At 40.4% G+C, this 14,209-nt stretch overlaps 1 protein-coding gene across 5 annotated transcripts in view; it reads right to left on the bottom strand.

Annotated features, from left to right (window-relative positions):
* Positions 1 to 1,985: 1,985 nt before the first annotated feature.
* The window catches only part of LOC147307896 (nuclear receptor coactivator 2-like), a 55,995-nt gene continuing 43,771 nt past the window's right edge, over positions 1,986 to 14,209 (bottom strand). For 3 of the 5 annotated variants that reach the window (XM_086270692.1, XM_086270695.1, XM_086270693.1), the window contains 12 exons: positions 13,159 to 13,393; positions 12,792 to 13,013; positions 12,467 to 12,652; positions 12,275 to 12,380; positions 12,024 to 12,192; positions 11,612 to 11,932; positions 9,718 to 9,795; positions 9,182 to 9,605; positions 8,215 to 8,461; positions 7,593 to 7,746; positions 7,418 to 7,492; positions 1,986 to 6,731 (listed from right to left, as the gene is read on the bottom strand). In XM_086270692.1, the coding sequence (XP_086126818.1) occupies positions 6,720 to 6,731; positions 7,418 to 7,492; positions 7,593 to 7,746; positions 8,215 to 8,461; positions 9,182 to 9,605; positions 9,718 to 9,795; positions 11,612 to 11,932; positions 12,024 to 12,192; positions 12,275 to 12,380; positions 12,467 to 12,652; positions 12,792 to 13,013; positions 13,159 to 13,393 (2,229 nt within the window). In that variant the 3' untranslated portion in view covers positions 1,986 to 6,719. The remainder of the gene's footprint in view (positions 6,732 to 7,417; positions 7,493 to 7,592; positions 7,747 to 8,214; positions 8,462 to 9,181; positions 9,606 to 9,717; positions 9,796 to 11,611; positions 11,933 to 12,023; positions 12,193 to 12,274; positions 12,381 to 12,466; positions 12,653 to 12,791; positions 13,014 to 13,158; positions 13,394 to 14,209) is intronic. The other 2 variants (XM_086270696.1, XM_086270697.1) reach the window with 2 other exon arrangements.

The following is a 14,209-nucleotide window of genomic DNA, read 5'->3' as shown; positions in this document are numbered from 1 at the left end:
TGAAATTCAACAACAAATATGCTTCATGAAAAACCTCAGATATAGTGTGTTTGTTTGTTGTAGCATCAGGACACACCCAACCATTTCATTGACTGACTTGTCTTAATATTACAACCTTTAAATAAATAACGAGTAACCCAGTGTTCCTCATTTCTCAAACTTATTTCCAGGATTCTCAAGCAACTTAAAGAAGTCCAGACGCTTTTCTTTCCAAGCTCCTTAGGGTGGCTGTAGCTCAGGTGGCAGAGCAAGTCAGCCACTAATCAGAAGGTCGGTGGTTCGATCCCAGGCTGCCTCCGGGCTGCATGGGCAAGATACTAACCCCATGTTTGCCTACTGGTGGTGGTCAGAGGGCCCGGTGGCCCCTGTGTCCGGCAGCCTCGCCTCTGTCAGTGCGCCCCAGGGCAGCTGTGGCTACAATGTAGCTTGCCATCGCCAGTGTGTGAATGGTTGAATGACTGAACGTAGTGTAAAGCGCTTTGGGGTCCTATGGACTAGAAAAGCGCTATACAAATGCAGGCCATTTACAACGAGTAACCCCTTTATAAATGCTATATATTTTTTTGTGGCATTAACTGGGACGCTGTAACAACCCAACATAAATTATTCAACTTAAATTCTGCTCTTAAAAGCTCATTTCCACTTTACTGTCTGGGAGAAACAGCAGAGTGATGCATCGTCGCTTTTTTCCTCCCTTCTTTGGCGCTCGCGAGCCGCTCTTAGAAACCAAAGCCAAAGCCAGTCTGTCTGACTGACAGCTTGGTCCACCAATAGGAACCCAGATCACGTCCCATGGAAAATTCCAACCAATTATAGCCAGGAATATGCGCCTTCATTCGGGAAATAAGAGACTTTGAGCAATAATTCATAAATTCCTTTGTAATCCAAACACTAAAAACGTGGAGTATTACAAAAGCGTGAACATTTTACATAACGTAACACCAGCAGATTAGATTATTAGAAGAGAAAATATCTAACGGCAGCACCAGAGAATAAACAGTTACAAATCCTGTCGTTGCTTAATATTCTCATGTCATCCTATAGGAGCCGTGTTTTTTAAGGATCATTCCCTACATCATCATTTTGAATTTCAGACATTTGGAAATAACAAAAATATTTCTAATCCAATCATAAAAACGCTGCAGATAGAATTGGTGACCTTTCACGAATCCCATGACCTTGAGTAATCCTCTGTATGCTATAGGCTTTATCTACTCAAGCCCCACGTGACTTCTCACACTTGTTGCCAGCCACATTTCATAATATTAGATTCATGACAAAAACATTTATCTGAAGGTATGCTGGAGCAGTTTTCATATCTATACTGGTGGACAGAAGGCAGTGCCTGCTGCTGCCTGATTAGATTTGAAGGGCCACACAGAGTGCACCGGTCTCTGGACCAGTTCCAAGTTTCCCTGTGCAGAAAACAAAAGAGCCTTACGAAGGCAGGGTGTGTGTGCCGTTGTGACATTTTTGCTGTTCCTCACTTGTCCAAACTTAAATAGGGAACCACTCTGGATGCCACATGATTCTTGGATGTGTCACACAGTTGCACGGCCAAACTATTTCCTGTGTTACCCTCAGCATGTCAGATATACGAGAATAAACAAACTGCAAACTGAAACTAAAAACTGACACTTTAAAAGTAAATGTCAGTGGAATTTTAACAGTGTCTGATCATTGATTAGTGGGGTGTGCGGGGCTCGGGGGAAGGGGAATTTTCCCAGGATATTAACAGGTGAGGAGAAAGGTCTTTGGGCCATGGAAAGGGATCATAAGTCAGCACTATTTCAAGGCACTTCGGGTATCCATCAATCATGCAGAGGCTACGCACCACCCACATTTTAAAGCACATTTATCCCACATAACTTACATTTATTAACGTTTTGTTGTGGTGTTAAGGTTAAATATAAAGTATATAAAGACTGGGATTCCCTGGGACCGCACAAGTCACTTTATGGATGAAATTGAAACAAAGACACAGCTCAGTTCAGTAAAAATAATTTATTTACAGTGGCATGAATCATAAATTAACAAGCAGCATTGGCAAAAGCAACATTAGAGTCGACAGCTTGCATAAAATGATGAACTGTATGCACTGGACTGTGTCACAGCTGAGATGTTAAATCACAGTAGAGAGGGTACTTCAAATAGCGATGAGAAAAATATTCTTCGACACATGCATTCTCCTTCTGTTTTGCTCTAATTTACCACTGCGTAGATATCAGGATGTCAGACACATTTCATAAGTGGAAAGAAAGAACCCAAGAAAATCAGAGCAAGTAACTTCCTTAAATGACTCTTAGAGGGGAAGTGAGTCAATTTACTGACATTAGAGAAGAAAGGGGAGGCAAAAATGTGTTAGGGTTGACCCAGAAGCTTTACTCAGGGGTTATTTTACCAGTGACAGAGATTACTCTTCCACTGGTTCTTTTAAACATCCCCAAAACTTAAAACCCACAAGAAGTAAGACGTTTCTTGCATGACCAAGGTCGCGTAAGTACATTTAAAACACTTTGGCGCCACCTTCTGGTAGAATCACATCCATAACAGACCAGTTGATCCTGTCTCAACCTTTTGAATCAAAATAAAAAGAAAGAAAAAAATATAATGGCCATAATTACAAAGAAGGTAAAATCACATCAAATATTAAACTATCTTAAATGAACAAAAAAAACCCTCATTTTAGTTAAATGGTAAAAAAAAAAAAGGATCTTAGATTTCTTATATTACCCTCATATATAAGAATAAGTTTATCCAAAAGGGAAATTCATATGTCTGACGTATGTCATCTGGTATATGACTGTTCTATTACAGAGGTTATCGATTCCTGTTCTGATTCCCAGGGTTTAAATTATGCTGGTGTCTCTTATTTACAGGTAAGGTGTCCTTTGGTGTCTGATGCATGGCTTTATGTCATCAGGGCCACTGACCGGTCACTTCCAACATGTGAAGGGTGCGTTTTAACAGAAACCACAATCTTTTTTCTAAAGCTAACTGAAAAAATAACCAAACATAACTAAATAGTTTTTAGTGGCTAAATCCTATCGAGCAGTCTTTAGTGGCTATGTCTAAACTAGTGAATGAAAGCCAAATTTCAAAGACAAAACAAACAGCAGGGGAAAACAAGTCCTGACACAAACCCCGATCTGCAGGCTGACAAACATGCATTTTGTAAAATTGTACATTTTGTGCGTAAAGCTGAAACACAGGTGGTGCTATGTAAAACCCCCAAGATGGGAACTCTTCACACTGAGCCTCCACCCCAAATATTTCTCAAGCACAGAGAACTGAAAAGTGTCAGATCTTATAAAGCGGAAGTTAAAATTTGCCCAATCGTTCTCACACTACTGTTTGTGCTGAGACAATTTCAAAAACAATGCCAGCTTTTTCTTTTTGGGGGGGAAGTTGAAGATAAAGTTGCTAAAAAGTAAGCTCGGTGTGAACAGATACTCATATGGAAACTTAACACTTCCGACAAATCATTCGAAATAATATCCAGTTCCACAAGTAGGTTTTTGTTTTGTTTTTTTAATATTGGCAAATATTGAACTTTGTCAGCTATGAAAGGCAGAAATGATGCCTTTCTTGAATAGAAACATGGCCCTGCATTAGAATTACTTCAGTAATTCTTGGGCCACAGTAGCTCAATGTGCTTAACTGGGCGTGCTAAAAATGTAAAAAACACTTAATACCCATTAAAACCAAAAACAATGTTAGTCAGGTTAGATACCAGTACAGTGCAACCATAAATAACCATTTTGTTCTGAGTGACAACCTGTGCAGGCTCACGTCACACGAGGAAATCAAACATTAGCAGTTACTGTAGGTGGTCGTTCATCCCTCAACGTGTGACATTCGGATACTCATGGCTTACAGTTCATCATCAGTTCATCAACATTTTTGGGGCTAAAAAGTTAGGATGTGGAAACAAAGTGAGAAGCGCTACAGTGAAATTCATTTCAGTGTTACAGTGTGTATTTTCACATACTCTCAATCATATTGTCATTGTTAGAGTATCAGATCATATACAGACCAAGAAGTCTAGAAACACATGTTGCCAGTTACAGTCAGTTTTGTTCACAATTACAAGCTCACACGCACGAAACAGCACCTAAATGAACAGTACCTTGCAAAGTGATTGAATCAAAATGGAAAATAAAAGTCCAGTCTATAGAAATTTAGATTGAAAACATTATAACTTTGTGAAACGGACAAAGTAATTTAGCTCTAGTTCTTCATTTATGTAAGGATTTATCCTTGGCGCAAAAAATGTTTGCATTGTTTACCAATACATACAGTATGGAGACTTAAAGATGACAACTTTAACCACAGAAACCCAACACAAGAAACAGTTAAATTTGCCCTTCAGCACAACCCAAGATTCAGCTACACACCTGCAGTGCAAGACACATTCTGGCAGGCTACAAGGTCGCGATCTTGAAGGGTCATTTCAGAATGAGCTGCAGTAGCGTCGAGATTTTTTCTTTTTTTACTTTTACACATTTTTCTTTTCATTTAGAGGCAAAGCTGCATTAGAGGCAGAAATAAGCTCACTGGTTAAATCTCAGTGGGGAAAAGTATTTCTGACAAGAATGGTCTGAAAAAAGTAATGTGCTCAAAATAACAATAGCGTTATTTTCAATGCTAATGCTAACATTTAGCCACGTGACACCATTCTAATTTAAGATGTTATAACGCTAATACTGGCCAATTGGTTTTTTTTGTACCAAAACCCTTGTTAGTCCAGGAAAACAAAGTTACTGAAAACTAAGATCTTAAAGCTAGAAAAAGAAATTATTATTATTGCTACTTAAGTGGAAAGCTAAATAGGTTAGCTAGTTTGTCAAAATAGCTTCAGGATTCTAGCAATAGCTTGTGATTTTGTAGCTGGGAAAGCTAAAGGGCTAGCCTGCAAACAGGGCAGAAAAGTGAATAAACTTTCACTTTAAGTGCTTCTTTAGCTTCATCTACTGATGCTCATTTAACCAACAAAATATTTCTGCTCTCATTTTTTGTTGAACTAAACTCCGAGCTGCTGCTTTACAATACCACTTGGGGCAAAAAAGGATATTAAAAATCTATGTACACTATCTATACACATTCACTTTCATTCAAAAAGTCATTAAATGGGGAGACAGGTCCCCTGTAACTACAGCAGTTGAAATATATTAATTTTAAATCGACATCAACATGTACCATTTGAGAGAATTTTTTTATTCTTGATATTCTTGATTGTTTTCTTTTGTTTTTTGTCATAGAAAGAATCTCTAAATCTTCTTTAAAACTATAAATAACCATAAAATATCTTTCATAAACCTTCTCATTGTCATTTTCACTTAGGCTCCAAAACCGAACCATAAAAGATATAATCCAGAGGCTTCATTTATACTCATCATCCTGCCACTTATGTTTCAGTTTCACACACGCACACACAAGAAACTTAATCCATCATAGTTACCTCAGAGACTCATAAAAAATTCTGGTAATACACTGATCTGACCAGAGGACATTCAAACAGCAAACACTGTGTGTGTGACTGTGTTAACTTGGGCAACTTGGGACCAATAACCTCCACACAAATTTTAATTCAGCAAGTTGCAAATTACCTATTTTTTTAAATGGTGCTCTATGTAGCATTTTCATTATAGACAAGCTTCTTCTCTTTTTAGACATGTTTAGTACTTTCCCCCAATTTAAGGAAGTATAATAAAAAGTGAAAATTACAGCATGACTTTGCATTTTTTTAACTAAAGTGTCAAAATGTGCAAGGAATAAGTTTGTTGCTTGCTCTATCCAACTCCAGCTCAACAAAGCATGCTGAAAAATGCTAGAGGTGGAGAAGTTTACCTCGTTTCTTGATGGCAATTCAAATAATATCTCCTAATGAACCCTGAATGTGCTACCGGTGTCTGATTACATACTATTACTGTTGAAACCCTCACAACATCCGTTTTAATTGTAGAGGAAATCCGAGGATATTTCAGGAAAACTGAATATCATAGGTATTGAAATCAATTTTAAGATGTAAAGGTTGTAGAAATACAACCTTTACGCCTGTTTACAGCTGTATGTGCTTTTCTTTCCCTCCTTGTAAATTTACGTCCCCCCAAAAACGCACACACACTCACATTTTCTCATTTCTAGATATAACCTCCTTATCCAAACTTCTTTTTAAACTATAAGAAAAACAAAGCTTGAAAACCTTTTTAAAAATGCTACACAGAACACCTTTCAGTACTTTTATTAACTATTTTTTAGAAAAATTCTGTTTTAAAAGTCCTCTTAAGTGTTTGATTACTGTGAATACAGTGTTTGATTTGACTACAGCTTACAGATACATACCACATGTTGATTAGCTGATATCAATCAAAGAATAAGTTACATTGAAAACCTAAAAACCACAAATAGCTGGGGTTTTTCAGGATTATCCTCATGTTGGGCATTTGCTGTCAGGATGGTTCAGATGGCAGTTTCCCTGTAATGTCAGACTTTTTCTTGCATAAAATGTTAAGCAATGACTAAACCCACTGTGAATGTAGTCCTGAAGTTTGCACATGTCTCGGTTGTCCTCATGCTATAGAGCCTCTGAGTTGCCTGGTGTGACAGAGGGGCAGTGTTCTCATCAAGTCCTTCATACGTCTCTGTGAGCTGAGCTGAATGGGTGTCAGTGTTTTTGCATGGATTCCCTCACTGCTCGTCTCAACTGCAGCCTGGGGTCAGCAAAAATTCTGTAGAAGACAGAAAATCATCAAGGTAATTTAAATTACAGTCACTCTGATAACAAAGAACTGAACTGAGTTTTCTGCACTCATAAGTGGTTTCCAAGTGCTGATTACAAAAGATCAATAAAAGGGTAACAAATGATGTATCAGTTTAATAAACAAGGACCATCTGATCATTTGAATGCTTTCAACATTTTAAGATCTCTACTTGTTCTGGGGGAAGAACTTCAAATGCATTTCAATTTAAGTCTTTATGTTATTACAGACTTTTACTCCACAGAATCAAAACCAATCATGTAACCAAAAACAAAACAAAAACTGATTTTTCACCCACACCTTATATCTCATTTTCAGCCATTAAAGGCTTCCAGTGCACATTTTAAACACAAATTAATGAATTTAAATCTAAAGACTGAAAGCGGGGCAATACCAAGCTAAGGATGGCAAAATCTGAGCCTAGAGTTAAACCATTATTTTTATAGTGTAGTGATGGGTGCACTTTTAAGCAACAGTGTACAGCCACATCACAGAGCATTTCCACCTATAGCATACATTTCCCAGCAACCTGCAGCAATTACTGTGTATTACACCCTATGTTTTGTTACGTTTTACAACACTGTGCCTGTGCTAGTATTACAGAAACATCCGTGCAAATAGGATACGAAGATGTTTTGAAGAAGTGCATTACTTACAGAACTGGATTCACCCTCTTGAGTCAGCATGTCAATCCCTGTTATCTGTTCCAGGATAAGGCTGCTTTCATTGCCCTGCAAATTCATAGTGAACAACCACAATTACAGCTTCTGCATGTGTGACAAAACAACATAAAAAGAATTAGGTGTGACAATGTAAGCTTGTATGAAGCACCTGTTCTGTATTCATAGAGGCCATGGAGCTCATCTGTCCAGACATTGGGTTCATGCTATTATTGCCCATGGCAAGGTTCATGTTGTTGTTGCCACTGTACATTCCTCCACCGGGTTGTGTGGAGTAGTGAGACTGAGACTGTTGGGGGTAGACACTGAAAGAAGACAAGCTGAGTCAAAAAGGATAAAAAGAATTCTAAAAAAAAAGAAAAATAAACTAAAATGACTGAGACCTATTATGCTTTTCCTTATTCTCTGCCATGTGTGCATCTTTAAAATAGCTACTCTTTGTTCTATATGTCAGCAATTAGTGTGGATATCCCTAATTTGGAAACAATAACAATTATAATAATATTTAGGAACACACAGCTCTGACTTTGAGGACAGAAACCATCTCATCAGCTGTTCAAGCCTTCGGTTTCCTCAGGACAGCCAATCAGAAGTAAGCTGGACTAACATTACAAAGGCGCTAATACTGCTAGTTTTGGACAACAGAAGGCCAAAACAAGCCCCCAAATAAGGATTACTACTGTGAATATGCAAATCTACTCTTGTAAAAGCCAATAACAGAAATACTCAGCTGTAAATAAACACAACATTTCAAAAGCATTTGCACATAATACCTGTTGCTGCTGGTGATGTTGGCAGGCTGAGACCATCCGTTGAGGTCGGCACTAGGCTGGTAGCTGGGAGGTCCTCCCTGGTTCGGACCCTGGTGTTGGGTTTGGGGTGGACCTTGGTTTTGCTGCAACATAGGGCTCTGACCCTGCCCCATTCTGGGGGACAGCAAGGGGCTCTGCGGCGTGGTGGCCCCGCATGGAAAACAGGACACTGGATCCTGGTGTTGCTGCTGCTGCTGCTGGCTCATTCCTGCACGTCAGAGTGTCATAGACAGTTACAATAACACAAGTAAAAACTAAGACTTTATAATAATTTTCAGATGGTGGTAATCTGGACTAGTTAGACCCCAACATTATATGAAGATCTTACCAAAAGGATAAAGTGAATTTGAGACAAATGAGAATGACCTTTCCTCTGAGACTCAGAGAAAAGTTTTTTACAGTATCTGAAAAATCATCAAAATCTTTGATTCACCAATGAGAGAGCCCTATAACTGAAAGACCAACCAGAAATGGAAAGAAAAAAGGCCCAAACTCACCAACAGCTAGATTGTTAATAAATTAAATTCACACAAAATACTCATGTCGTATTGTCCTCACTTCAGAAGATCTTTTTTGTTAAATGAAATTCATTTACTTCAGTTCTGACAGCACTGACAGAACTTTTACAAGCCACCCCACCCCTTGTGATTGGTTTACGACAGTTACAATAAAACAATCACAGAAAAAAAAATCGACTTCCTTGTTCTTTTAAGTAATAATAAGAAAATAATTTTGCTTCTGTGTTGATTAGCACAGAAAAAAAGACAGCAGAAGGAAAAAACTAATCATGCAGCCTCCACCAACACCCAGTCATGAAAAAAGAAAAAAAAGACCGCCACCACAAAAAAAAGTAAAAAGAACTACAGCACATCTTCCATGAAGCACACACAGACCACTGAGATGCTGTTGCTGTGCTCTCATCATATACCTGCACTGCTGAAGTGGAAGGGACTGTGGTGTGATGGCGGACTCATTACACCTCTGTATTGCCCTCCCACATTTCCCATCATGCCCTGACTAGCCAGATGATGGCTGGGGGAGTGAGGGGAGGAGAAGGGGCTGGAGGAGCTTGGATGAGGAGGAGAGGGCAGGCCTGTACCGTAGCTGGAGGCCGAGTAGGGGAACTGCTGCGGGTTGCCCTGCGGGAGCCGTGGGTTGGTACCACCCATGGGCATTGGCGTAGGAGCAGCGCCCCCAGTGGGCATATTGGGTGGCATGTTGATGCCCTGAGTGCGCATCATCATGGCACGCTGCTGCTGCATGTGCTGCTGCTGCTGTTGTTGGCGTTGGCGTAGGTGGTTGGTGAGGTACTCGCGCTGCCGCTGGGCCATCATCTCAGAGTTGAGGGTTCCCTGCAGGAGGAGATGCACATTTAGGCAAGGAGCAAAAAGGGGAAATGATTTGTGCTGATAATATTTAGCATGTGTTTACAAGAGAATAAAGTGTTCGTGCAGGCAAACCGACCTGGTTTGGTACATTAGACCGTAGAGGTAGATTCATGTTGGAGACTCCACCCATCTGGTTCACCATTGGCTGTCGGTTCTAGAGAGAAGGCAGAGCAGCCCGGAATTAAAAAAAATATGATATTGCAATTTTGCCCTTAATAAATGCCTTAAAATACATTCAATGCATATGATTAACTGATGTGCACAAGTACTGAAGCACTGAGCTGGGTGTTTGTAAGAGTTTTGCAGTTTTGCATTCACCTGCAACCCATTTAAAGAAAAAAAAAAAGAATTAAAATCACATTTTTGATTCAGATGGGTTTTGAAAAAAAGTTTTCTTCTATAAATAAACTTCACTGTTTCTCTGCTGGCACAATAAATGTAAAGCGGGAAGTGTAAAAGTCGTGCCACACATCTGAACAAACTGCTAATTGCTGCTAATTTCAGTGACGTTTAAGGGACAAAGCGTTTTGCCTTGACTCTCCACCAGGTGGCAGCCTGGACCAAAACACCAGCTGTGTCTTTGTTGGCGTAGACAAAATTTAAGACAAAACAAAAACTGAAAATCTAGATAAGCTCAACATTTATGTAGTAATACAAACACAATAAAAAAAATAAAAGTGTTTCACATAGAGAAATTAGACAACAACAGCTTTTCAAAGAGAAATCCTAACGTGTTACCAGCTAATAGTATAAGGTATGTGTATGAATTTGTCTGTGCATATTTTGCCGTTTCAGCTGTCAACTGTCTAAGCAACAAAAAAATGCTGATTAAGCCAGAAAGCTGGAAAACATTTGTGCTTTTCTAGCTGCTGCAGTTCAAACTCAGTGAACCCTGTTGGCTCAGAGGCATCTTTTGTAATCAGATTTTTCTTTTTCAAAATGGTAATGAGGTTTCATGCTTGAATGAAACATCAATGCCTGGTTTGCCAGGATTCATGACTGAATCATATGAAACAGTTTGTAGTTACAGAAAGGAAAAGATTTGTTTCTGTGATCGTACTTAGGTGACATTAAGGGATGGACATGACTATAAATATATGTAACTGACTGTCTGCAAAGCAACTGATGTCCTTTTAAACCCGGTGACTGCTGGGGTCAACAACAACAACGGTCAATCACAATCACTGTACTGAATTTCCATAAAAGCGTTGCTTTACAAGACAAACTTTACTTGAAATTTTTATTTGCTCCAACCACCAGTTGCATGCAGCAATAATTGCTGGCTTTTTTAAGCAACAAAGAGAATCAGAAAGAAAAAAGAACCAAATGGAGGAACTTGTTACATTAGCCAGGTCACATCTTTGAATTTAATCTAATCTTCATGCTGAGTAACTAATTATAATTGTCCTTATATCCATTTCTGTCAGAAAAACTGGATTGATATTTCATCTGCAGTACTTTATCTTTAGTAGTATGGCTCTGTTCTGGGACCTCGCTGCACTTTGACATGGGATGGCAAGGCAAGACTAAGGCAAGAACAGCAGCAATAACCCCCTCCCCAGAACTGAGCAAGCACCAGTGAGAACAGGCATAATATCGACTATGTCAGAAATAGCATGAAAAGGATGAAGCTGGGTTGCAAAGTGGTTTGCAGAGGCAGAAGAAACTGTATGCAGGATGACACAGCTTAGAAAGGACACCCTAAGAAGGATGTGCTTTCCAAGAAAGGATCAGCACTGCCAGCTGCACTCTGCCCACCTGCCAAAACTAATGCCATGTTCAGCTTTTTGTTAAGCACTATTAGCTACAAGTAACGCCTACACAACCTGTAACTGCTCTGTCATCAAGCATTGAGCACAACCAACACTGTAATACAGTATTGCAACATCAATGTTATATTGTGTACAGTAAAACGTCTGGAAATCTGGAAAAAATAAAAGAGTGAAATTCAAATATTTGGCGCCACCTACCAGCTGAGCCTGGAGTCTGTGCTGCAGCTGAAGCCTCAGGTTATTGGGCTGTGGGGGCATCATAGGATTAGGCCCCCCTGGTCGTATGCCAGCCTGCCTCGGCCCTGCACCTCCAGGCATTCTCATCATTGGGGGATAACATGTGTGCGGCATTCTCTGAGCCCCCATGTGGCTTCCCATAGATTGGCCGTGATAACCACCATCAGGAGGCATGCCACCATAACTTGCCTGACCTGCATAGTGTTGACTGTAGAGAGGAGGCTTCATGCCAGCTGCTGGGTCCGAGGAGCCCAGGTACTGGTCCTGGTCTGGCAGATGACCCTGTAGAGTGGTTAAAAGTGCTTCACATGTTATTTACCAAAACTCCAAAACAGGTTATATGTTTAGCATAGAGTGGCTTAAAGGAGCTCACCTGTCCTGCCAATGTGGGGATTCCCAGCATTTTGTCAATCTCCTCTAGACCCTCGTAGTCCTTTAGCACCGAACACAACTGGTTCAGTAGAGTGCCTTCATCTGGCTGGCCCTCAGACCCTGTGCCGCAACACCCCATGCCATCCTCCTGGGGGACACTGTATGGTGGCCTGGAAGGTAAGTTGGCATTATTATCAAACTAGATTCAGTGCTTCATTTTCTGCTTATGATGACTCTTCTCTTATGCCATACCTGCTTGGATTTCCATAATGATCCATCATCATTCGGTCTGGCCAAGGAGCAGTCTGATTAGGTGGAGCCTGCTGCTGAGGGTAAGGAGGCGTTGCCATGTCCAACTCTGCAGGGGAAAAATACACAGAATATCAGAAACAGCGTAGAATTCAAGGAGAGAAGAGTTTCTGTTATTTGCCCATTTTCTCTTACCGTTGCTCATCATCTGCATATTAACCATGGCTCTGGATCCAGATGGAACACTGCCTCTTGCAGGGAGTGCAGCATTCATGTTGGGAACCATACGACCAGGTCCAACTCCCTGGCCCATTACTGGGCCTGCAGAGCCCCCCATGGGCCTCTGGGGACTCCAACCTTGCTGCATGGAGCCACGCATTCCTGTTATGGGGAAAAGATTCATTCAAAGGTTATTTAGTATTATATATGTATTTGTATATATGTGTATATATGTATTTGACATACATATTTGCTATATAGCCAGAAATACACCTCAAAGTTATATCTTGTTCTGCCTCACCTGTGTTAGTCATTGCAGCTTGGTTAGCCATGCCCGCGTGGGGTCCCATCATGCCTTGTTGCTGCTGCTGTTGCATTAAGTGGTATGGGCTACTGTTCCTGTGCTGAGGAGGGAAAGGCCTGTTGGTGTGAGGGGAGGGGCCCATGCTGCTGTCAAGAGACATGCTCCTTATTGGAGGACCACCTTGAACTGGATGGCTGGGCCTGGGACCATTAAAGCCTGCTAGGAGGAAAAACAGTATTTTTTATTCCCCATACAGTACTGTACATATTTAGAGACAATCTGAAGATTTTCTCAATATTTAGCAAGTTCAAGATGTTGGAATGGTGTAATTCAGTCAAACACAAACACTGTGTTGCAGACGTACTTGCGGGGACGATGGGAGGGAAGGGTCTGTGCTGGGTGGGCGGGCTGCCGCTGTCTTTCATCTGCAGAATGTCAGAGATGGTGGTCTGTTTGTCGACAGAGGAGGCAGGTGGCACAGAAGAGGAAGAGGATGACGAGGGATCAGCACCCCTGGTCGGTGGTTGACTGGGGAACAGCGGCTGCTGCTCCTGGCCACCACTTTGCAGGTTATCCAACAGGTCCTCGAGCTCATTGGTCTGAGACCAGCCACAGGGAAAAAACAGGATTAATAAATAGATTATTTATAGGATAAAATGACATAAAACACATTTTACATCACATGACAGTAGCACCAGTGTGCCACATTGCTGCATTACATCCAAACATACGTTGTAACATTATTTTCAGTGAAGGGCTGTTGACATTTAGGGAACTGAATAATGAAAAAAATGCATGCTTTCATGTGACAACGTGCAGAAATAGGGTTCGAAAGTAGATGTAACATCATGTGGTTTCATGTCTTTTTTCCATATGCTGTGGTAATCCTGGCATGCCACTAAAACTAGTTCATAATTCAAACAACGTATGTCACTATACGGTTGCCTCTGGCCATTTGGTTGATGAAGAGAGGAGGAGCTAAAAATAAACTGCTGGTGCTAATGAGGTCATGTGTGATGTACAGTAAGTCCCAATCACAGCTCTGTTTAACACCAAGAGAACACACACACAGATACAGAGTGAAAGGTGAAAACAGAATGGCCACACACCAAAGGAAACACTAGTAAAAAAGAAAAAAATGTGTAAATGAAAAAATATATTTATTTTTATTATTTCAGAAGTTCAGCTGTTCATAACATTGTAATAGGACCCTGCTTTATAACTCGTGGTCTTGCTAGCTGTTAGCATGGTGCTCATATGTAATATAGTACTGCTAATAGGTGTGCCTCTATTCTCCGAAAGACTGAACTTCAGTCATTTTCCATTGGCCACTTCCTGTAGCTTACTTTTACCATAAATGCACCTGCCTTGTCAATAAGCAACAATCTGAACTGAATACAGATTTACTAACTAAC

The sequence above is a fragment of the Aulonocara sp. 'chitande type north' Nkhata Bay genome, linkage group LG18 (genome assembly GCF_057382095.1).
Source record: "Aulonocara sp. 'chitande type north' Nkhata Bay isolate Kocher_YH1m ecotype deep benthic linkage group LG18, A_spYH_male_GT1.1, whole genome shotgun sequence".
Lineage (NCBI taxonomy): Eukaryota > Metazoa > Chordata > Actinopteri > Cichliformes > Cichlidae > Aulonocara > Aulonocara sp. 'chitande type north' Nkhata Bay.
Note: the sequence above shows the minus strand (reverse complement) of the source record. Positions and strands in the feature narration are given on the sequence as shown.